The 24,109-nt window shown below is 37.5% G+C and overlaps 2 protein-coding genes across 4 annotated transcripts in view; one reads left to right on the forward strand and one right to left on the reverse strand.

The window, feature by feature from the left end:
- Positions 1 to 1,981, reverse strand: part of sbno2b (strawberry notch homolog 2b) — a 56,157-nt gene extending 54,176 nt beyond the window's left edge. For all 3 annotated transcript variants that reach the window (XM_067512083.1, XM_067512082.1, XM_067512080.1), the window contains exon 1: positions 1,815 to 1,981. The gene's annotated coding sequence lies outside the window, so the exon portion shown is untranslated. The remainder of the gene's footprint in view (positions 1 to 1,814) is intronic.
- Positions 1,982 to 4,572: 2,591 nt separating this feature from the next.
- tm6sf2b (transmembrane 6 superfamily member 2b) lies at positions 4,573 to 21,206 on the forward strand. Its single transcript, XM_067512091.1, has 13 exons — positions 4,573 to 4,707; positions 4,943 to 5,060; positions 6,822 to 6,925; positions 9,126 to 9,223; positions 9,390 to 9,493; positions 10,078 to 10,160; positions 10,591 to 10,715; positions 11,199 to 11,300; positions 15,141 to 15,233; positions 16,829 to 16,948; positions 17,444 to 19,700; positions 19,821 to 19,915; positions 20,021 to 21,206. Exons 2-11 carry the CDS (start codon positions 4,981 to 4,983, stop codon positions 17,678 to 17,680), a joined length of 1,146 nt encoding a protein of 381 aa, XP_067368192.1. The 5' UTR covers positions 4,573 to 4,707; positions 4,943 to 4,980; the 3' UTR covers positions 17,681 to 19,700; positions 19,821 to 19,915; positions 20,021 to 21,206.
- Positions 21,207 to 24,109: the final 2,903 nt, after the last annotated feature.

Consider the following 24,109-nt stretch of genomic DNA (forward strand, 5'->3'; position numbering starts at 1 on the left):
TCGCCATACACTAGATCAATTTTCCTGCCAGAATTATTGTCTCTAGGAACAGGTGGTTTTAGTATTCAATGTTGTGGACCCCTGAAAAAAAAAAAGGGCAGGAAGTTTTGTTTTTTCCCTGTTTGTGCTTGACAACTCAAGTTAAACAGCCTTTCTGCTATTAAAGCATATACTGGCTACTAGAGGGAAATTACACCAAGGCCACTGACAACATCACTGGGGTGCAGGCAAAATACACAGTAAAAATAAAATTTGCAGGCAAAGAATAACAACTAGTTGGGACTGTTTTCATTTCCAACTGGTGATTCCTCCAGTCTTCAGAATAACTACATTTCCCTGTACTCTTGATTCCTGTGATGAGTAAAGCACCGTTGTGGACCATTTATTTATTTCTATTTTAAAATACAGAAGCTATGAAATCCCAGAAAACACCAGCGACGTGTTTGCCCAAGTTCTTACTCCATGTTAGCCCCATCATTACTTAGCACAGCGATAGCGTAGTGTACGCTTCATAACAACAGTACAGTCATTCTTTGTTGTAGCGTTAAAGGATTTGGTTTTAAAGCACCGCTGACGTCTCCGACGAAACGCCATGTATCACATATAAATGTAATAAATGCATCTAGCCGAAATTTCCCCAGCGACTTCGTTGTTGACGGTGACCAAAGTTTTATTACAAAAATAGTTTTAGAGTCTAACGGCAGTTCCCTGTCACAGTGGGCTTCATTACTATGAGATTACAGGTGTGGTAAAACCTGAGTGGCTCTAACGTGATATCTTGAGCTTTTTGAGCTCTAGTGGACGAATCAGTAACGCTGAACTAACTCGAGTTGGCCCAAGACGACGCAAACGTTAACGTCCCATCGCCTTTCGTGCCATTTAAGTATATAATATAATTCATCTCCAAATGCATTAAAGCTCAATAGAATCTTTGTTTTTGACTTAATGAAACGTTGTCCCAGAAGCAAGGCCATAATGAGCTTTAATGTGTCTTTTTGGAGGAAAAAAAGGGTACAGAGACACGCTAGTCTCCTCACGGCACAAAGGAAAGCAGCCAAAGCTCTGCCTTACAGTGTTACTGTCACTACTGTTAGCTTGCTGAACGACAACCGATAACGACACATATATCAAACGTTACCAAGCAAGTCGTCGCTAATGTTGGTCATTTCTGGCTTCCTCACTTTCAATTTATTGACCAGCAATCACGGATGGTGAAATATGACAAGATTCCATAATAGTTTGCTAATAATTACTAAGCATACCTCTGATGGCTAATCGTACTAGCTATGTTAGCATACCTCGCTACCGTTTGGGTGTGCTCGTTTTCAACACTGCTTGAGCTGTTCGTGGGATCTTGCCATCTAGTTTGTTAGTGAAAACGTTAACAATGGAAGTTTTGTTTCTTACTCTGTAATGAACATTCTAGTTTAGGTAACCGGCAAAGAAAGTAGCATGTTTTAAAAGCAACGGTAGGACAAAAATATGATGAGCCACTTTACTTGCTGTTTAGCTAATATGAATGCAATACGGTTGCCTAAACTGAATCCTCTGTTAACCTACTTTAGACGAACGAACACTGTTGTTCTTCTTTGTTTGCTACGGCTGCCTTGAATTAATTTGGCCCCATGTCAGGCTTAAAGATAAGTTAACTTCCCCTGTCCATAGCGTTTTACTCAAGACAGCAGCTAAAGAAGCGGCGTAGCCCGTCGTCAAAAACGCGTGCGCCTAGGAGAGGCAGCCCGAAACGCGTCTTGTTATAAGGCAAGCGCCGATGTGTCGCTCGCCTTTTCGCAATATCCTCGAAATACACTCACCGTTTATGTGTTTCTTAGTCTTAATCCAAACTCCAAGCACACTGGCTGATTTCAAACGAAGACTCGCGTCAAAGTAACAGAAATAAGGAATTTTATCCAACTTATTCTTCTTAGTTGTTTTCTCCACTTCCTGATTGAGACGGTGCCATTTTGAATAGCGAAAAAATATTTCCGTCGCTTTCGTCACGCGCAGTGCTGCTTGTTGATCGAGAGCAGGACACCCATAAATAGTTCGTCATAGTTATGCTTGGAACACCTGAACCTATGTCTAAAGTGCAAATGAATGAATATAAACGATTGCAGACGAACCAAGAAATGAACGAGATGTATTGGCCTTTTGCCATCACTCCAAGAAGGCTGATAATAGCTTATTAATAACGGTAATTAAGCTCAAATGAACGTTCATAATTACCTTTCAGATGATGTTTGAAGTTGACAGAAACTCACTCCCTAGGGTTGAATTAGGCCTTTTCAACCAAATTATTCTAGGGAAGTTGCCTTTTGAAAAAAAAAATCCCTTCATAAGACAATAAATATTGTTATGCTTTCCAGCTGAGCAGAGTACCCAAAGCAGCAACACACCTAAAAGCATTTAAATTGAATGTAAGTTTATTTATATCTCTAGAGAATAGCTTAAGATGAGTTTTCCAGTAAGAAGATGTGATGCCTAAATTAACATATTTAAAATTGCCAAAGATTCCTTTAGCAAAAACAAATTACTTGCAGAAGAATAGATATCTAAGAATGATTTAATGATGAATAATTCAGGAAAAATTAAAACCTTAGTTTTTGTGTATTGACTCTAAAAATCTCTTTTATCATTTGAAATTACAAGGAATTACAGTTGCTTTCAAACTCACATCAAGAGGCAATGGGTCTAAATTTAGCCAAAAATACTAATTGAACACTACTGCTGCTAAAACAATCTCATCATCACTCGTAATTCTAATAATATTTTAAGCCATAGATCTAACAATATTAGTTGTGCTCACAGGGTAAAATCCGAGATAACTTAGCAGAAAAGGCATTGCACAAGCTGCATAAAATAACACATGTAAAAGTATTACCAGATACACAATGTAATAAAAGAATCTAATAGAGAGCATAGAGGCACATAACATAACACAGTTAAATAGATTATTCCAAAAGGACAAAAAGTGCGCCTTTTACGTCAAAAATACGGATTGCCATGTAGGGCTTTATTTATCTCTGTATCTTTAGGTGTTTGACTCTATATGGAACTGAAACCAAATGCATTTTATTCTTACTGTATCATACAATTCAGTTACAGTAATAAAACATCTTTCATTTTAGATGTTAAATGGGAGTGCATGTGCATCTTTCTCCCATCAGTTGCTGTCTTATTTTGGCGTCCATCTGTCCCCTCAATGTTATTAAATGATAGGGCTGGAAAAGATCCAGTAGTTTCCAGCAAACACACACTGCCGCTGCTTTCCTGGTATAATGGTCTCCCATTTTCCCAACAAAGGAGGGTGGTGGGAGGCAAAAGGCAGTGTTTGTGTGTGTGTAGCGTGCATGTGTTCAAATTTAAGATAGTATTCATAAGATATACTGGCAGGGTTGTGCTTTGTCTTCCCTTTCTAAAATTGTTGTAATCCCATGTCAGCAAGGTGGTGGTTGATGATACAGGATGTAAAATTAGGTTAATGCATCATAGCACATTTATAGGCCAACATTGGACTGCCTGTTCAATGCAATGACACTTTCATTCCTAACTAACATTAGCTTCTCTGTTCCATAGCCAGCTGAATGCAATAACTACAGACACTTGTTATGCACCAATTCATAAAATTATGTTTAGAGACAAATCTGACAATATCATATTTTTTAGCAGAAGTCGTATATCTCAGAACACTCCGTGTCTATATAGCATTTCACATGTTAGGAAGGCTTGTGCTGTTTTAGTTTGAATTTGGCGCTCTCTACTGGAATCATTTTTCAGACAGGTCAAAAGGAGTCATATTAGGACTGAGAAAAAGCGCACAAATGAGAAGCACTGGAACAATATGGACTTGCCTCCATTGTGCAATTTCGATCATATTTGAGAAAGCACTGGAGAAACAATTCTCACTTCCCGTTAGCGTCTTTACCATAAGCAATGACAAGGGCAAAATATTTCAGCAATAACTGTATTCCTGTCAGAAATGCAGGAATGTTACGACGGGTCTCATGCATTTATTTTTTTGTTTATTTAGCAGATTTTGACAGGGAAGTTAGTTACTGTAAACAGCGAAGCACATGCATCTCGTGAAAGATATTTCCTGTTTTAATCAACTTTGTGTAAACACAAAAATGTGTTTGCTACGAAACCCAGCAGTTGAGGTCAGTTTCAGTTGCAGGACATACACGCAACTAGATTTATTGGAATTTGTGGACCCAGTGAATCCCAAAAATAGGTTTAGATATGAGAAAGGTTTCATATAGTTAAGGCCTATATTTTTTGCCTTACAGAAGAAAGACAGGGAAAAAAAACATAATCAATACCCAATAAGATCTGTAGTCTCTAAATATACAGTATTTTGCCATGCATACAATGCACAACAGTGTACAATATTGTTAGACTTCCAAAGCAAAAAAAGCCTAAACATGTCTTTGTTCTCAAAATTCTCAAAACACTTTATCAGGTTTATATACACCATATAAAAAACAACATTTGTCTCAACATAGAACAGAAACCAGTTCAACTTAAAAGTGTGATGGTATGTGTAAAGTGGAACGTAGGTCAGTTCTGTAATACGACTTATGTAAATCTCTGGCAAAACCAAATTGCATAACTTTCCCCCAAAAGCTCCTTTGTTATTTTCCCAGTAAAGGCCATGTCTCCCTCAGGTCCACTTTAATTTGATTAATCCACTGAAAGCATAGCCAGACGGTAAGACCCTGCTCTGTTCTTTACTATTTATATTTTTAAAAAAATCTTAATCATATTCAGTTATATTTACATAACATAAAAATATACTTTTATTTAATAATGAAGCACATCATTAGTTTTTTCATATTGTACGTATCACATCAAACAAATCACATTTGATCAAATTTTTGGAGTTTTCTTCTTGATAGAACAGTTTATTATTATCTTAAAACTAATATATGTGTTGTGTTTCCAGCATTGCTGAAGAGAGGGGGTTGAACAGCAATCAAACAGATGGAGACTTTAGTTTTTATATTTTCATTTTCTGCACTTGGCATTCTTTATGCCATGAACAACATCCCAGAGTTTCAAGAGTAAGTTGTAACTTTTACTCTCATTACTAGATTTCTACCTGGGAGGTGTATTGTATTGCTATGAAATTTTAGTAAAACTTTTATAAAACAGTATTATACAGCCTTTTTGTATAAACACATATAATGCACAACTATACCTGTATTAACACACAATAAAAACTGTAAATAAAACTGTTAAGTCTTTTATGACAAACATTCTACCACCACAAGAGGACACCATAAGCTTAAAACTCAGGCTGTATTTCTTTCTGTTTAAGATTGTGACTACCTCCTTTATCATGACTAGTGCTGCTAATTTCACCAGTTCAATTTTTATTGTGTATTTGCCAATTTTGTAAACTCTTTAAATGATTAAACCTGACACTTCGTGGAGGTGAAAGGGAATAATTATGGAACAAACAGAGGGCAATGTGAACAGAATTTGTGGAGATAATTTGAAATGATGTTTGAGATAATTGCTTTTCTAAGCTGCAAGGGGTCATTTTCCTATTCGAGGATCATCTGTTTTGCCTACTTATCAGGATACTGCATTTATAGGCTGAATAAACAGCTGGAAGTAAAATACATGGTTTACTCGACACTGACAATGTTTTTACTGCAAGATATCATTTCCAACTGACTTTAATACTCCTCCTGTGTAAATATCTCTGCAGACTCTTTTTTTGAGTATGTGGACATTGACAATCAATACAGACTGCACAGACGAGTTTGATAAATTGCTCTTGACGTACAATTCGCCTCATGCTCTTCCACTCTGCAAACAAACAGTATTGTGTGCATAAATCTTCCTGTACTGTTGAATTGGAGAGGTAGCAAGGGAGCTTCCCTTTGCTCTCAAAGCATTTGTTTTCCTTCTGTGAGCACACATTGCGAGATTTCTGAGGATGTAAAGTTGTTTACTGGGAGATATCGTGAGCACATTAATCTTTTCCAGTGCAAGGCAGTGGTACCTTTGACCAGTATACATGGAAGGCAGTGCTGATCTAACATGGCCCTAGTTTGCTGCTTTCCACACCTCTGTCTATGATTAATTAAACCTTTGTAAAGGCTTTTAGGCTACTGGAAGGCATACCACCACAGAGGCATGAGAGTTGAAATATTGTAGATCTTAGGTTTGACAACTGAAAGTTCTTGTAATACATGAAATGTACAATATTGGTTAAATGCATAATTCTTCAAAACTTTAGCTTTGAAATCTATATTAATCCTGGATAGCCTGAACAATCTAAATGGCTAAATGAAACTTTAGGCAAGCCAAAGCATATAACAAAACGATTTAGATTTTTCTTGTCAAATGTCTTAAGTGCAGCTTCACACTAACCTATATATTTTCCGAATCCTAATCAGAAATACTTTATTAATCCCCAAGGAGAAATTGCTTTAGGAGCAACTGAAACAGTTCAAAATCTCAAAGACAAAACAAATTTGGCTGTGTGTACCCTGTTTTCAAAGAACAACCTGGGCTAGTGGAGATCAGAAAAATCCCCTCACACTTCTGCAATATCTCTCCCTGTGCTTACTCTGGCTGCTGTGTGATTATGATTCTCTCTGACTTCCCATTCATCATCATTTACTAATTTAGCACTGCAGAGAAAACTGGCACAACTTCCACGGTAGAAACTAATTAGTAAAGAGAATGAAGCAGAAAATCAGAGAGAGATTGCTGTCTAAAAGAGCAGAGTGTCAGCAGTGAAACCGTGCTAAAAACATAGCCAGTTTGTTGCTACAGTAGATAACAGTTATGTTTCTCTGCTTTCACAGGCCTTACGTGATCCTGGAGATTGGTGTTGCTGTGTTGGTGGTTGTGTTTCTGTTCTACTTCTTCATCACTCGCAGCAACCCACCTAAAGATGCCTTCTTCTTTGGTAATGGCTATGTGTATTTCCCAACTTACTTGTAACATAGTTTCAAATAAACATACTAAGCAAAGAGGTTAATAACTACTATATCTGCTTTCAGCTAAAGAGATTTCCAGAACTTTCACCCTCTACTCAGTGGTTTAGAGTGAAAACATAAACTGCATTCAATGAGTACTGGGCTGATATGTGGAAAGCTGAGCAGGCTTTCGACATATGCGGCTTGTGAAACTGATCAGCTGATCCCTATGGACTGATCAAATGACCAGACTCATAAAGCTTAGACAGACTTTTCTGAGGCATGACTGACTCGCTTCTGCAGGCTTAGCAACTCCATTACATTCTTTTAAAACCGGATCCTTTACTGACCCTGAAGAAATAGGCACAACTTTCTGTTCAGAGGAGAGACTGTGAATATATCGGTAGAAGGATGCTGAGGTTGGAGCTGCCAGGCAGGAGGTCTAGAGGAAGACAAATGATGAGATTTATGGATGTAGTGAAAGAGGACATGAAGTTAGTTGGTGTGAGAGAATAGGATGCAGAGAAGGCAGATGATACGCTGTGGCGACCCCGGAAAGGGAACAGCCGAAAGGACAAGAAGACTATAAAGGCTTTTGTATTTAGTTTTACCATGTGACAATAGTCCTTTGTCTACGTTAACAGACCTTTAATTAAACATTTTTCCAGTTATTTGTCATATTGCGGTATAGTTTTTGTAAAGTCATGGGTCATTCTTATTTCTAGCCATTGGTTTCCCCTCAAATACATCCCTGTAGCTGATGCCAAGGGCTACGCTAGTAAGACAGAAACAATGTGATATATTGGTAGTGGGTGCCCAAGGCAGTACTAGTGTTGTGTTGGAGAACTGCAACAATAAGAGCAAAGCTATGTCAGGCCCTGCTCACTGATAGAGAGCCACAATACCACTGCTTTCTCACCTTTAGATGTTAGAGATAAAACTAGTTGTTCTGGGGACTACAGAGATGCTGGTGCACGGGTGGTGGTGGTGTGTGTGTGTGTGTGTGTGTGTGTGTGTGTGTGTGTGTGTGTGTGTGTGTGTGCATACATCTGTGTAGGACAGATGGAAGGATGTGCTACAGAGGTTTAAGCTGATGTATCTGCAGAGATGTCTGCATCTTAACACACAGTGATTCTCTTTATAAAGACATTTTACAATGTCTAAGTGGTGAATATTGTTATTAAATGTTAAATGCAGGTGTTTGTGCTTTACCCATGATGTGCAGTATGTATGCTCTGTTTTCTTTTCACCTGAATTGTGTTTAGTAAGAATTATATTTGTATAGTACTCTATATACTGTCCATCTACTGTTCCTGATGCCAGTACAAGTATACTGAAGATCCCCCCTCCCAGCTAATTTGTATAGTTTTAGCTATCAAGGGTCTATTGCCTCATATTGTTTACCTCTCATGCTGATTCCACCATTGGGAATTTGCACTGTGCAAAACTCCAACATTTTTCAGTCATTAACAGTTCTGTGGGCATTTATGTGTTACAAGCTGTATTAGCAGTTCATTGTAACATAACATTTTCAGCTCTTCAGTTTCTTGCAAAAAGCCCACAGAGATAAAACCTTTGATACAATACCCCATAACAGCAATTGTATCAGCTGGGGGGTTATTTAAGTATTCATAAGGCTCACAAGCTATTTGTTTGTTTAGCTCCACACTTATGATTCTGTCTATTGAACATGGCCCTTCAGCACTGCTAGGCTCTTAACACGAGGACATAAGATACAGTAGTTGTCCACTATGGATACGCTTCCAGCCTGCCTCACTCTTCAAAACTTAATTTTCTCCACATGTTTCCACATAAATCATTGGCAGGCCAGTTGAAGGAAAATGTTTTGAACTCATAAATAGTGAATAAAAAAGCTGAAAACAGACATTTTAGACATTTAAGTTACACAAGGCCTGTTATTCTTAAACTAATAGACTGTATGTGTATTGAGACAGACAAAGCACAGTGGGTTTGGATTGATGTTTCTTAAGTTAAAAAGGCTCTTTAATATGTCAAGGTTTCCTAACTCCTGCTTGTTTTGTGAAATCTGAAACTGATACTGTGCAGTGGCAGCTCCTACACACACACAAAATAAAACAAATTGACTATTAATATGAATCATTTTTTACATTTCCAGCATTGGGAAGAGTCTTTTTCGTTTCTCTGAACTATGTTTTATTTCATTTGCAGTTTTTGCTGAATTTTCTTTTACTTGTGTTATTGACCTGGTGAGTGCCTTGGAATATGATGGCATTATCTCTGGCTTCATGGAGTTCTATCAAAAAACAGTAGGTTTCCTATTTTCACATCTAAAATTCTAATGATTATTTGTAACATGAAGTTGAATTCTATTGTATTTAAAAGACTGTATGAGCAACAGGGGAGATGGTTACAGGAAAACCTGCAGCACAGAGCCCTACCATCCTCGGCACATCATACTATATGCTTTTTTAGGGAGAGCCCTATCTGGGAACAGCTTATGCAATCATGATGTGTTATTGGGATGGCATAGCTCACTTCATCATGTACCTGATGATGATCAGCAGGATAACAGACAGGTAGGTGATAGTAAACTCAGTTTAAGTCACATCATGCTCATTAATCTTGTTATTTGCCTTCACGGAGATCTAAACCACTAGTAGGCTGAGGAAGCTGCATGCATCTAAATTTAATTGTAGCAATGAATTCATTTGAATAAAGAGATTAATTGTTTTTGCAGAGCAAGACACGTTTTTTTCTGTATTTGATCTTTTCTTAAGAAAAAGTAGTTGAGCAAATGATGCCTTTCACCTCTGAAATTCATGGGCTGCATTCATCTAATATAATCCACACAATGGCCTGAACAAAACAGTGTTTTTTAGAAAAGAGAGCTTTTTTACACTTAGTGTAGTCAGAGACTTCAGAACAAGCACTGCCTTAGGCCAGGTGCTATCATAAAAATGAACTCCTATTTTAAACAATGTCTGCTAGTGGGAGAAAGTGTGCTGGTCTTTGCTTTACAAAGAACATGTATGATACATTTGCAAAAAAAAAAAAAGTCTTAGATATTATTTACTTGCAACTGACCATAACCTAACAGTTCATCATATTACTTTCTTTTTATGAAGGTTTTTTATTTGTTTGTTTTTGCTTTCTGTCCCAGGAAAGCCTACCGTACCCTGGGCATGTTCTGGGCTGGGTCTTTGTGTGCCAACATGAGTGTGTTCATTACCGGGATAGTGGCAGGTTAGCCTAATCTTTAATTCCCCCTCTACCTGTCCCATGATGACAAGCTTTAATCAAGTGAACATCTGCACTGCTGTGTACAATCAGTGTCACAGTTCAGCCTGCCAACAGAACACACATGCCCCTTCCATCTCTTGCTGTCACAGCCCACAGAACAAAGCAGAAAACAGACTTAAAGCATCTGTTGTTGGCATTTCAAACTGCATACATCAGTGTCATCAGATCAAACTTGTCTGCAGGCAGCATGTTGTTGTCCTTATTGAGTTATCATACACATACAGGAATGTACCATGTGAGGCTTTAACAGGAAGTTTTAGAACAGAATTTGAGATGATTTGCAGTATATACTTTTGTGATCAAATACAAACTGCTGAACGTCCCATTCTTTCTCCATTCATTCTCATTCTCACTCATTCTCTTTTTGTGGCAGGTAAATATGGGTCAGAGATCCGTCCAGCTTTCTGGCTCAACTTTGTATTTCTTGTGATACCTGCATGGGGAGCCATCACACTATTCAGAAGGCCCAAGGACAGACCACTAATTGGTGGTTACAATGTAAGGCTCACACATGAATGTTAGGCCTTGAATCTGTCAAGGTTTAAAAAGCTAGCGTTTGCTGAAGCTGTTTAATTAGTGCAATCTATATTCCAGTCCAGCCTGATGTCATCCAGACCATAAAATGGAACAAAGTGTGACCAATAAGTCATTTACATTTCCTCGTTGCTTCAATTTCTAGTGATCTAATCACCGTAAGGAATTTGTGTAAACGTTGACTCTCATTAGTATCATTCTCATCTACGCCAAACAAATATAGTGACATAATGCTAGTGATCAAAGTTAGTATTTAGCAAATATTTTCCTTTTTTCAAATTAGTGCTAATGTGTTTTCTCTATCTACTGAATGATTAAATGTAAGTGCACCACGCCAGCTTAGATTGCAACACCACTGTCTTGTTTAATGCTTATTCACTAAAGTGAAAAAAACAAACTTTGACTTGCCACCTCTGTATCATACAATATGTTGACATCTCCCTACAGGCCCAGCATGCTCAGAGCATGAAGCTGATCTGGCGTCCTTTAGACCTGATACTGGTGCTGCTCCTGTTGGTTGCCATGGCCTTCACTATCCTCAGAGGCCTGGTAAGTCATATTATAGATGGGCTTAAGGGTATATCAGGGTTGTGATGTCATTGTTAAAAGTCATCTTACTAGATCTTACTCGTACAGATTACAAAAAAGGTTAAGTATTCATACACAATATATTATTTTTTGCTTTGACATGCAATACATTCAACTAATTGAACTATATGGGAACATGTGACAAGCCAGTTTAAGGCATAGTTCAACATTTTGTGAAGTATTAATATTTATATAATAATATATTGATTATATTATGAAAAATGAAGCTAGTGCCAGCAGCCAATTAGCTAATTACATTTTTTCTTTTCTGTGAAATTTTAAAAGTGGAAAGCCGACAAATATATTAAAAAGCTTTAGAGGCTGGGATAACATTTGGAGTGTTATGGGCTGTTTACTAGACAAAGATAAGAGTTGTACGAAGTGTTTACCGCAAGAAAGTGAATTTGTTTGTCAAACTGGTACTGTATCCATGTTTACTGTATCATTCTAAGTAGTTTACAGAATAACTGCAGATTATACCTTGGATGTCTGGTTATAATTAATTGCTCTATTTAGTAGAAATTTGTGGATTTTTTCCTTCACAGAAAAAAGTCCTAAAATTACAGAAAAAAACTCCAATTTACATGTTTTCTGCAAATTAACAAACCAACTGTTATTTTAAGTGTTATTCCAAAAAATTGCAAATTACATTTATTTCCCATTTTTGTACTGAAAATTACTGTATTATTTAAACTGCATTTTTTCATTTTTTTTTAGAATACAGTATAATTTATGTTAATTTACAATAATTATCTGTAATTTAATATGTAGGTCATTAAAGTTTATGTCCATACAATCAAGTTAAGATTTTTCATTGTAATTCTAAGATAAATAAGTCATATTTTACTATAGTAATATATTTTTAGTATAATATATTTTAACATTTATAATTTGTATCTTTACATTCTGGATGTGAATTTGTCATTAATTTTAACATGAATCTAATTGTAATGCCACCTCATTGTCAATCCAGCCATTCTCTTTCAGGCTTATATAAGTAATAAGTTTTATAAGTATTTCATAAGGATCCATATGCAGAATTTGCTTCACGTCTGTTTTGTATGTTGGACATTCTAGTTGATTTATTGGTCCATCTCCACTGCTACTCCACGGTAAAACAAATGCTATTGGCTGTCTGACCATGTTGATTTTAGCACGATTGGTTACTTTGCCAGCCAGGAAACTGGCCAATGACAGCTTTGCGCGCCTTTTGGTCAAGCTTGAAAATACGTCTGTTATAGTGGGTTCGCTGCGTGGGGCCTTCAAGCTCCTACTCCTTGCTCCACTACTTACCTGGATTATTTTACATCTGCCTGCCAAATGCTTATTTGGAGCAAATCTAAGTTTTGGGATGTCAACAAAGAATAAAAATTTGAAATGTGGTCAGAGGAAGTTATGTGAAGCCACTGGCAAGACAGAGGAGCCCTGGGAAAATTGAAAACGCTACCCTGGAGATTAATGGCCATTTTATCATCAAATAATGGACATATGGCACCATAAGGTAAATACGTCTGTGTGCGAGTCTATGTTAATGCTAATATTAGCACATAGTTCAATGTTACAGTTTGTGTTTATTTTAACATTAGCTTTATAATTAGTGTTACCCAGTCAGCTAATGTTAGCCTAAAGCTAAAAGAAACAATAAAATAATAAATGAAAACTCTCATGTGTACTTGTTAGCCAGAGGGGACCAGAAAACACTCCAATGTTAACGTTACTCTGGCTTCCAGGCTGCAGTTCCACTCCTGAGAGACAACTGGCTCAATTCGTGGCAGCAGCAGCAAAAAGTGGCTACAGAACGACATAATCATATTTCATTAGTCTTGTGACCTGATTTTTTTGTGTGTAGAGTTGCTTTCCTGTTTCCTGACAAAAATCAACCGAAAGTGCAGGTCTTTGCATTGCGATTCTAAATTTGCCATTATTGTGAGGCACAAACCTGTTGTGTATGCATAGCTGTTTCTTTCTGATTAATCTTTACGTTCCTTTTTTAATACTGCTAATGATAACTGCTAATGACAAAAGTCTTCCTTATATTTTTAGAACAATTAGTGGAATTAGTTTATAAGGGACAACAGGCACCCAACAGAGAGCCTGTTATACTGTAGTATTAAGTATGACTCCTCTAGTGTTTTAATGATAATAAGTATATTGTCTTAAAAATTTCTTCCCTAGCAGCGAGATGCCAAAATGTCTCCTGATGGCAAAGACAATGGAATAATATTAAGTCCTACTAATTAAGGACATTTAACAGAATCTTACTGTGTCTTTTTTGTCAATTTCCCTAACCCCCTAGATGCACCAAGGATTCAGCTAATTACTGGAAATTTGGAGGGGGATTTTTCTTAATCTGCTACGTTGCACTGTTATTTCTGGTACAGATTCATTTACCTTTTGTGCTATGTTTTGATTTTACTTATTAATACACTGTACAATAAGGATTTCTAAATTAGGACATTGTAAGATTTCACATATTCTATATATATTCTAAGCGTACGGTATAGAGAGCCCCCAGGTGTTGGGAATGTTGTAGAAAACAATATAAAAGCAAGACAAGAGACAAATACAGCGGCATTGTGGTTCAACAGAAAAATATAACTAATTTTGTTATCACAAATTTAAAAAACAGTTAAGATTAATCCTTGTTTTTATAAACCTCACAAAATCATTTTTAAAAATGCATAAAAGTAGTTGAACAGTAAATAAAACATCTGTTTGCAAATATCATGCATTTCTTTTTGTATATGCAGCCCATCTTTCAATCTTAAACCCAAATGTCTTCTTTTTACAGCAAATACAAATGAATTGGCTTTGCAGTCCCAGTATTTGGAGGAGACTGTTAAAGTGTTTAACACCGTGTCTAAACCAAAAGCATTTCAACTTTGTCTCATGTGTATCTCACAAAACCAAACATGCTTATAGACGACCTGTAGCATTTTTGTTCCTGTGTTTATTCATTTCATCAGTGATGGTGTACTGAGCTCTGAGTGCTTCTAAAATGTCACTGACTTTCACTTTGTATTAGACCCTAACATCTCCTGTGTAGACACACATGCAGCACAGAGACTGCTGTGTCTGCTGTGATTGCTCATGCTGTGTAGACACAGCTTTAGAACGAAGTTGTGTGTTCTTTATTTGTAATTAAGTTTCCAACCCCACTTCAGTTGAAACAATGAAAATCGTGTAGATCAGTTTATTTTGTAGTTCATGTATTGTTTCAGTTTAGGATATCTCAAAACTCTCTTAAACCTTATGTTATGAGAATTTGATGACACTTTAACTATTAACTTTAATTATTGTTAATTAGTTTAAATATGCAATGTTGACTTTTATTTAAGGTTTGTACTCCAATTCTACAAAAATTGTATAATTATTGTTTTAAGTTATAAACATGTTTTTTAACATCATGTCAAAATGTATTTAGTTAAGTTTAAAGTCTGGCATGATTTAAATCTGTTTTATGCATTTTTTTAAGAGGCTTCTTTTTTCTTCAAAAATAAAATTGCTATTTTACAATCTTGAGCATGTGTTATGACTTTAGTGAATGTGTTTAATTGCAATAATCATAGAAATGTTGCAAAATAACAGTGTTTTGCCACTGAAAATTTTGAACTGAAATTTTATTGAAGGTGTTTTATTGTAATAATATAAGAAAAATCTCTAAATGAACTGTCGGTACAATGTGCAGAAAAATTTATCAAATTTGCTTTTACAACTTTTTTTATGATTTTTTTTTCTTTATACAGTGTTGACTTGCATTATGTCATGAGGTGTTTCTGATATTTTGTCCACCCTCTGTAGGTGGCTCTGGATTCTCCGCTAGAAGCTTGTTCCATCTACCTGAGGCACTATGAACCTTACCTGAAGGACCCTGTGGGCTACCCCAGAGTCATGGTAGGTGCTTTGGTTTGTTTCTATCTCCACCATCAGCCTAAACTTGCACCAACAGCACCTGAAAGCTGTTCTCCAGCCATATTAAACCTCTGCTTTCATGGCTATCATTGTGAGTGCACTGGAAGCTTGCCCTTATCTACTCGACTCTTTGAACACGCGGCTGATTACACATCCATTTTTCATCACTGAAGCAACAATGAATGCAGGTTGAGAGGGCATCTTTGTCTTTCACCTATATTTGCTTAAGATGGATAACAGATTATTACACTGATTCAGCCTGGGTCTGCTTTCTTTTTCATTCTCTCCTCCTGACCCTACGTGACTGTGGGGTTTGTTGTGTTTTGTTTGGCGTACACAGCTTTGTCAATAGGTTATCCAAAGACCTTGTCAGGGCTACAGTCCGGGCACAATTGCAAGTCATTGATCAGACAGACGAACCGCATGCTGAGAAGTTGATAAGCTAATCCCTCGCCCAAAGCCCCTCAACAGCATCACGCTATGTGGGAGAAGGGTGTCTGTGTGCAGCATGTTAAAGTATGACTTGGTAACCTTTGAAAGTCTGCTGTTGTGTTTGTGTGTGACCAGCATCGTGTGTATGTGAGGGTGAAAAGAAATTAAATAAAGTTCGGTTTGCTGCACAGGATTGCACCATTTCTCTTGTGACTGATGTCTTTATTCATTGATGATGATGAATGAGATCACTGTGGCAGAAATAAAAAGACATTTTAACAAAATACTGAAGGGCATATATGATTGGCTTTCAGACCCTGAACTGAACTCATTATAATTCATCTGGACCTCAGACCAAGAATGAAAAGAAACCATTCAGTGGTATAATTTGAGGGTTTTATAAAGTGGCAAACTGGCTTTCATGCACCAAATATTTTAAGTTGAAGGTCAAGACAGTCTCTATAATGACCCATGTGGGGAAGTAACAATTTGTGCTGAGGGTGCAAATATATGTTTGAGAGGGTGTTGAAATTGGAAACAGCAAAAATACCTTAGCACTTTATATACTCCTTTGCTTTTCAAATGGCTAATGGCTGCAGTTACTTTTCACATTACAGAAAAAAACTGTCAACAAGATTATATTAAAATAATGACATGATATCCTGATAGTTGGACGAGTTTCATCCTAAAAAGTGTTAATATTTTGAGCTATAAGCATCTCTTTTCCTCATTCAGTGCGAGTGAGTGCAGTGTAGGCCAGAGGACAATGAGGATGTTCTTTACTGTATCAACTATCTGCTGAAGTGTTGGTTAGGGTCCAACAACAATGTAGACTGACAGTGATGGAAGGTATTGCACACTGTTTTTTACTGTTTCCAGAATTGCTATTCATTTAAAGACTTTTCTTGTGAAATATTGTTTCGTGTTTAGTTTTACTTCTTCAGTCCTCTTTTTAACTGCTCTTGTCTCAGGGATACTGTGAATAGTTTATTTTGATCGGGTCACGAGTAGACATGGCTGTGTATTAAAGGCTCACAAGCCAACAAAAGGGTGGGAGTATTGCTGTTAACTATCAATTTTCAGTGGCAAACAAAAATGTAAGCGCATGTATGGGGCAAAGAGTAACATTTAAGCTGTTTTTGTAGATGCTGCACTTGTTCTTCTACGGACTACCTCTGTTGGGTGCGTTTGTTTACGGTCTCCTCATGCCCGGGTGCACGTGGATGTCAGACTGGTCTGTGTTCTTTGCTGGAGTCGCAATCCAGGTAAAAACAAGTCAATAATTGAATCTGATTCTGAATGCATAATTAGGATATGAGTGTATGGCCTTGGATTGATTAAAGTTTTCATCAACATCCTCAGTAAAAGGGGTCTGACACATGTCACTGCAATTTAACTTCATGTTTTAAACTCTGATCCTGTTAATAATCACCTGAAACACATTTATCCTTTGAAGGCTTTAATTCTAATACACAAGCCCTTGATTAAAAGCTTGTTTTACTGTATAAACGGTTGCAGAATATAACCAACTTTGTTAGTCTTATTTTTTTATTTAGTTTTGTAAGTGCATGCAGTGGTTTATCTTTCCTGTTTCCTGTTCAAATTATTTGTCTTGAGGGTTTGTGTAAAGGATCATTAAGGTATTAAATGACCTGTCATAAATCACAACAGATAATAGTGGAAGTGGAATCAGCGGATACAAGATGCAATATTTGTTAATGACAGTACCAACTTACGTGCTGCTCTGTGTCTGTTTCTAGTGCCAGTGGGCCCATATCGGAGGGTCCCTCCATCCTCGCACTGCAGCTCCATTTCGTATCCCCAGTGATACTCTTTGGTTTGTGTTGGCAGCTAACTTGCTCTACACTGCAATTCCCATCCTGGTGGCTTTCCGTGTTCATAGTAACCCTTACTTCTTCCTGAAGATCTCCCCATTTCCAGGGCAGACAGGTTTGCCATACAGTGAAGAGAAAGATACCAAGTACAAAGACAAATGATAATTCTTAATCTTCTCTGACCTTTGGAGTGAATTACTAATCTCATTATTCACGTGGAGCTGTTTTGTTTCAAATGCCATCTTTCAAAATGCCAGAATACCCGATTGTTTTGCTCAAGATTGCTTTGGGTTTACTGGTTATTTAAATGTTTGCTTTAAACACTTTGATTCCTTATGTGATGCATAAATAGTGAAACAGCAGATTGTTCAGTGAAGTTGATTTGTTTGTCAAACTTTTTTGTCATGGCAGCGTTGAAATGTCCGCTTGGCGATCTAACATTTAGGTCCATCGGTAAATATATCAGTAATTGCTGGATGGATCACAAATAATCATTCATGGTATAAAGAAGATGAACCCTAACAAATTTGGTGATCGCCTGATTTTAGGTACAACCCCACAAGCAGCTCATGGTGTCCACTTGTTCAGTAAAAAATGGACTAGCAAAACATTTTGTAGAAATGAATGGTTTCCAGAAAATAAATACAACAGACTTTGGTGATCTCTACACAGTAAATTCATCAGTGTAAAATGTCCAGTGACAAAGTCTAATGACACTTCTAGAGTTATTCCATCATCAGGAAGAGTAAGATCAGCCCCAGTGTTGGTGAAACTATCAAGAGTGGAATTCACGGTGTCAAAGCAGGTGAACACTTCATCTGAAAATGTTCCGGCCACCTCCACCTCAACTTCCGAATTTTATCGCCACCATTTTATCGATTATTGACGACATTTTGTGTGAGCGTGGTAAGCCCTCTTTATGACTCATTAAACATTTATATTTTATATCTTAGTCAAATCTGTGTTTTACACTATACTAATATTGTCTGTCACCATAAACCTGTGAGTTTTTCAGCTGAATTACAAAGGGCTAACAGGGCATAATCAGTTGGTAGCTTTAATGTGCAACATACATTTAGCCAATTTATGCTAATGCTAACATTGCATGAACAATGTGATGGTATTGTGTTGTAATTTAAATGACCCAGAAAGAAATGGAAAAGACTGTCAGGAGTTTGCTAGGATCAATGGTACATTAGCAATTATCTCTTAGTGACCAATTACAAACCGCTAACACTCAACCTTGGCTGCCAGCAGCTAGTTGCAAAGATAAATAGCTTAATTATTATAAATTGTAGTGCTAAAGTGGTGAAAGGTTAGTTTTGCATTAATCACGCAAATATTCTGTTTATATTTGGTTAGTGCAAATGTTGAGGCTGAGGTCTATGTACGCACACACCCACAATGAGCTATGAGAATCAAAATTAATAGACTGATAAGGAAATCAATTAAAGTATTTTTATTAATTATTGAAGTTTGTAGTAATTGAAAAAAAACTGTAATGGGAGTAAGTATTGCACTCATTTAGAGTAAATATCATTGGAGATAATTTTGAATAACACTGATGTTGTATAGTGTCAAAAATAAATGACTGTTAGTTTCCTCATAGTGTAAAACTGACTTATTAAAAGTGACTTATTCTCAGTAGCTCTTATCATTTGTGTTTTGAAGATCACCTGTGATTGAGTCCTCTTGAGTCGCTCACTGTGAAGCGAGTTGCTACAGGCCGATGAGGGTATGTGAGAGAGATGTCCACATGTTGTTAATTCTCTGAAAACCGCACCCATTTATGAACAGGCTCTGCAGATCTGTCAGGGAAGAGCCGCTTTAAACCCATCTGAAACAGCAGACAAAGTCTCCTGACTGCAATCTCTTGGATGTTGGAACTGGTGGCAGAATTTCTGAGGCTTCAGCAAAATGAGCAGCTGCCATCTGAGGTGACTGCTGAGGATATGACTGAGCTGCTGGTGGAGAAAAGTAAACACACACTGAGAGTGAAGGGAGTTACTGACACACACACACACACAGTCCACCACTATACAGGACCTTAACTCTGCTATGTCACACCAATATGAGTCTTAGGGAAGAGGGGAACAGTGGAGATGAAGCTTATGTTTAAAGGCTCTGGGAGTTTGAACTGAAGGACTTTGAGGAGGATGAGGCCAAGCCTCTTCTCAAGCTGGTAAGACCACAATCCTGAACAAGACTTCAGTTTAAATTTGACTCAGTGGTTCCAGGACCTATAAGTGTGTTTTCTGTCAATGTGTTTATTGTGTTCATCATGTCTCACTAATTGTTGCAGCTGTGGGAGGTGAATACCAGCATGAAGATGAGGGACAATGAGTTTGAAGCCAGACGGCTGCTCAGCTCACCAGAGACCATCCCTCCTCAGTTTAAGTGAGTCGCGTTTGGCACATTTATCGTCAGTTCATGTGCTGAGATTATAATGTCTCCGTGCTCTTCTGGAGTTTTTTAAAAACTTTTATTGATTCTAAACCACAGACATCCCAGGATCATCAGCCAGGCTCAGAAGTATGGCAGCAGCAGGAGGCTCCCAGTTCCAAAATGCTGGGCCCAGTGGAGGTGTTTATGGAGGTGGTTCCAGAGTTCCTGCAGGGTTTCTGGTTGTCTCCAACTGCTTCAACATGCCCTCCAAGTATCTCAGTAAAATGGCTGTGGAGCCACAAAAGCCATTCAGGAGCGGGTCACCACTGCTCTGTCCACCCCGCGCCTTCAGGTCCCCATCTCCCAGTCCATGGTCCTGTCTAAAAGGTTGAACAGGGTTATGCTAAAGATGTCCTGATGAGGAGGCTCAAATGCTTTTCAGCAGACATGCTGAACACCATCAGGAGATCTGTGTGCTGTTCCAGCAGCAGAGTTTGTTGTTTTTTGGTTGATTCTTGTAAAGTAATTTTGCAGTAATGGTTTATGTGCTATTTTGCCCTGACATTACTTGTTTTCAGAGTAATTATTCTGAAAAAAAAGACTGATGAATAAATCTGGAAGCATTTCAGTAAAGAACGAATGAAAGCCATGATTGTTTCATTTCGTTTGCTGGAATTGTGCTGGTGGAAGTGTTTAAGGACCTTCATTGGTGAGACACATACTACTTGCATTTTATACTGTATGTATATTATCATTAATGCATTATTCTTCTTGATCTTCCACCATCAAATGTGATGACTCTGAGCTGTGCGAGAACAGCAGTGTAACTGTTTTGTCAGTGATACTATATTTAACAAAATAAAACAAAAAATAATTAGCTTTAATATAAGTTTAAAGGTAATCATGAACTAGTGGAAAGCCATGCTTTTATGTGTAGACTAGAGATGAATTTATGTAGAGACTAAACCATAGACATGAAAAAAAGACAAACATCTTTGATACATCTGATTTTAGAAGTTAAGTTAACTTATTTCTCACTGTATACATATACTGTAAAAATAAGGGTCCGTGTTTTAATTTTCTGTAATTTTTTCTTAATTTCTATACATCTCTTAAATTCTTACGTGTTGAAGGGACACTGCTAAATTAGGCAAGTACTGGATACATTTCAACTGAATTAAGTACAGGGTGCAAGGTGCTGTGCCTTCTCGTGACTTTTGTTAATGTCATAGCATTTAATTTAGTGCCAATAACAAATGTGTATTTATTCTGTAAGATACCCCAGAATGCCTTGATGGATAAATTGGAACAAATCTTAATGACTTTGCTGATTCTTTGACTTTCCAATGCTTAAATTAAATATTACCTTTTAATTCACAGTTTCTAGAAAACAGCATGTTGAAGGTTGAATGCTGCCAAAGTTCCACAATAGAGAGATTGGACTTTAAAAGTGGATAGGGAGCATTTAATAGAAATGTCCTCATGACATCTGGAGAACAAAAGGAAATGTCTTGGAGCTCGTGAAGAAATGAACAGAGTTTCACACAGAGCAGATAAAGTTCAATAAAATAATATAAAAGCTAATGTGTTTCTAGCCTGTAAATAGAAGGCTAGTACTCAATGATCCGTCTGAATATTATATCACAAGCTCTTTGCTGTGTGAAAAACTGAGACATCACTTTTCTCACTCTTTTTGAAAAACCTAGCTTCAAAATAAATATTAAAAAACCCAAGACATTCTGCACAATGCTAATGTTCTGTTGCTCATGATGTCACACACAAAGAAATACACATGGTTGAGTTAGGATATTTACTATGCAGCAGTGGATGGTTATATGCTCACAGCCATGCACCATGCACATATCTCTTAAGTTATGAATTGGCTCCTGACTGACTGGCAGAGTTTACTGTATGGTTTTTTTTAACGAAGTTGAAAACAAGTAATAATGTTTTTGAGTTATTAATTCATATATTTTAGATGTTATTTTTATTCCTGTAGTTGGCAATTAAAGCGTATGATGACGGACATAATGCATACTTTCTTGAAGGCCCAGCAGACATGCTGCACACAACATGCCACAACAACACCACAGGAGCCATCACAGATCATTACTCAGAGCTGAGTGGCAAAGATGTGCCAACATGAGCTGCAGAAAGTAATATAGACTTTAACAGCAGCTCTTGTCACTCACTCACTCACTCTGGTGAGCACACACCCGCTGCTGTCTGCTGCCAGCCTATCTCTGTTTTTAAAAAGACAGCTCCTCAGTTTAAGTAGGGAAACAAGACATGCCTCTGGCATTCTGCATTCTTTCTGATCCTGTGAACCCAAATTGCGAGTGTTTCATCCCTTCTCTGCTTACATTCCTTGATCTTCTTTGCTTCTTTTCTGGTGTGTGCTCACTTTGTGGAGTTGGCCCAGTAAACAGCCCACTGTCACTCTCATCATTAAAAGACCTGAAATGTTTTTTTTATTTTTGTGTGTATAAATAGACACTTAAATGACCATAAGGCTCAGTAGAACAGGTTTTGTCAATACTGTGAGGATTATTTTCAAAATAAAATCCAAAATAACCAAAAGCAGATTATCACCACACCATGTAATGTGATGGACAAACACTAAATCCATCTCCCAAACCTTTTCAATAATATGATACTTTGGATGCACTTCAGTCATTTGAATAGACGCACAGTGTTTTCCTGGCAGAGATAAAAGGGTTATTTACCAAGTTAGACAAAGCTCTCTAAAACAGCACTGTAACTAATTTCTCCATCTCTACCCCATTAATAAAAGTATTCCAGTCATAAGTAATTATCCCTTGTACTACATTGAGCAATAGGCCCATAGACAGAGAAAGAGGCAGACTTGTTTAAATCATTCTCCCTCAGCAGCTTTCTCACGCTGAAGTATGGCATTGCTCCCGCCTGCACGTGCTAGCTGTGCATTCTGTGTGTGTGACAGAGGCTTTAAATCAAATATGGCTGTTCCAAACAGCTCTGTAATCCCATGATGGGAGTCATAGGGGACCTCTACTGCAGATGTCTGCTTGCCTGGGCTGTTGGCCCTGGAGAGCTGTGGAGCTTTGGCTGTGAAATATATAACTCTTCACACTGCAATGATGCAGCGATGGAAAATATAAGTAAACATGTTTTGAATCAGTGCTTTAATACATGTTTGACAGTTTCAAGTGAAATATGAATGAATGCATGGTGGTAACTAATTTACATAACCAGCTCCTCTCATCCATGAATCTCCAGAGAAAAAACTAAACTGCTTCTTCTGTATGCATCCTTTTACAAAAAACAATAGTTGACCCCAACATTCTGCTTGATTTATTGAATCTTCAAAAGTCCAGTTTGCTAAATCACTGCTGAAAGGCATTTGTGACCCAAGGTTGTTCTAAATTACTCAGGTACCATAAAAATAATGCAATTTATTATACAATATTAGGTAACCGGTTACTCCTCTGTACTACACCAATATTGGAAAACGTTGTCTGCAATCAATTTCTCAACTTATAATAGATTTGAATGAGGATAAGGAGGTAGCGCTGCCACAAATGGTTTAAGTCTACCTGTCAGCTGTAGCCTTTCTGGTGTGGATTCTGTCCTCCTTTGCTTGTGTGGGTTTCCCCTAATATGGATGTCCAAAGACATCCATATCAGGTTGGACTGGTGTCCAGGGTGTACCCCGTCTCTTGGCCAGTGACAACTGCAGGCTCCAGAAAAGGGAACAGTTAAGATAATGGATGAACAGATGGATAAGCGTCCTCTGCTCTGAGGGCCTTAATTAGAACAAAGGCCATGATAAGTCCGACAGGTAGAGTAGGTAAAGAAGGTTTATTTTAATGAAACTAATAAATAACAATTATATTACGTGTTCAAAAACTCATAAAATCAGCTGTTAATTTTAAAGAGAGCTATTGATTTAAGCCTGAAATGAATGTTAATGCTGCTGACTTTGGATGTCTCTTTCCTTCAAAGCATTATGTCTAGACTCAACTGTTCTTTTGCCACATGCCATGCTGAGGTATCTGCAGTGCTCCGGGGAAAGCGTTGACACATGACTCAGGCTGGCTTCCATGCACTACAAGACACTACTTGTCAACTTAAATCTCAGCAGAACAGTATGCAATCAAATAACTATCAGTGCAGTTTCATTTTTTAAACACAGAGAGCAGCGGCCTCATGCTGAGTATCTCATTT

This window comes from Channa argus, chromosome 8, assembly GCF_033026475.1.
Source record: "Channa argus isolate prfri chromosome 8, Channa argus male v1.0, whole genome shotgun sequence".
Classification (NCBI taxonomy): domain Eukaryota; kingdom Metazoa; phylum Chordata; class Actinopteri; order Anabantiformes; family Channidae; genus Channa; species Channa argus.

What these genes read in the sequence shown, in the direction of transcription:
- tm6sf2b (XM_067512091.1), top strand. Translation starts at nt 4,981, where the DNA reads ATGGAGACTTTAGTTTTTATATTTTCATTTTCTGCACTTGGCATTCTT. An exon ending in TAAAGATGCCTTCTTCTTTG is followed by an intron (nt 6,926 to 9,125) that starts GTAATGGCTATG and finishes TTTCATTTGCAG; the next exon opens with TTTTTGCTGAATTTTCTTTT. An exon ending in TGGAGTTCTATCAAAAAACA is followed by an intron (nt 9,224 to 9,389) that starts GTAGGTTTCCTA and finishes ATGCTTTTTTAG; the next exon opens with GGAGAGCCCTATCTGGGAAC.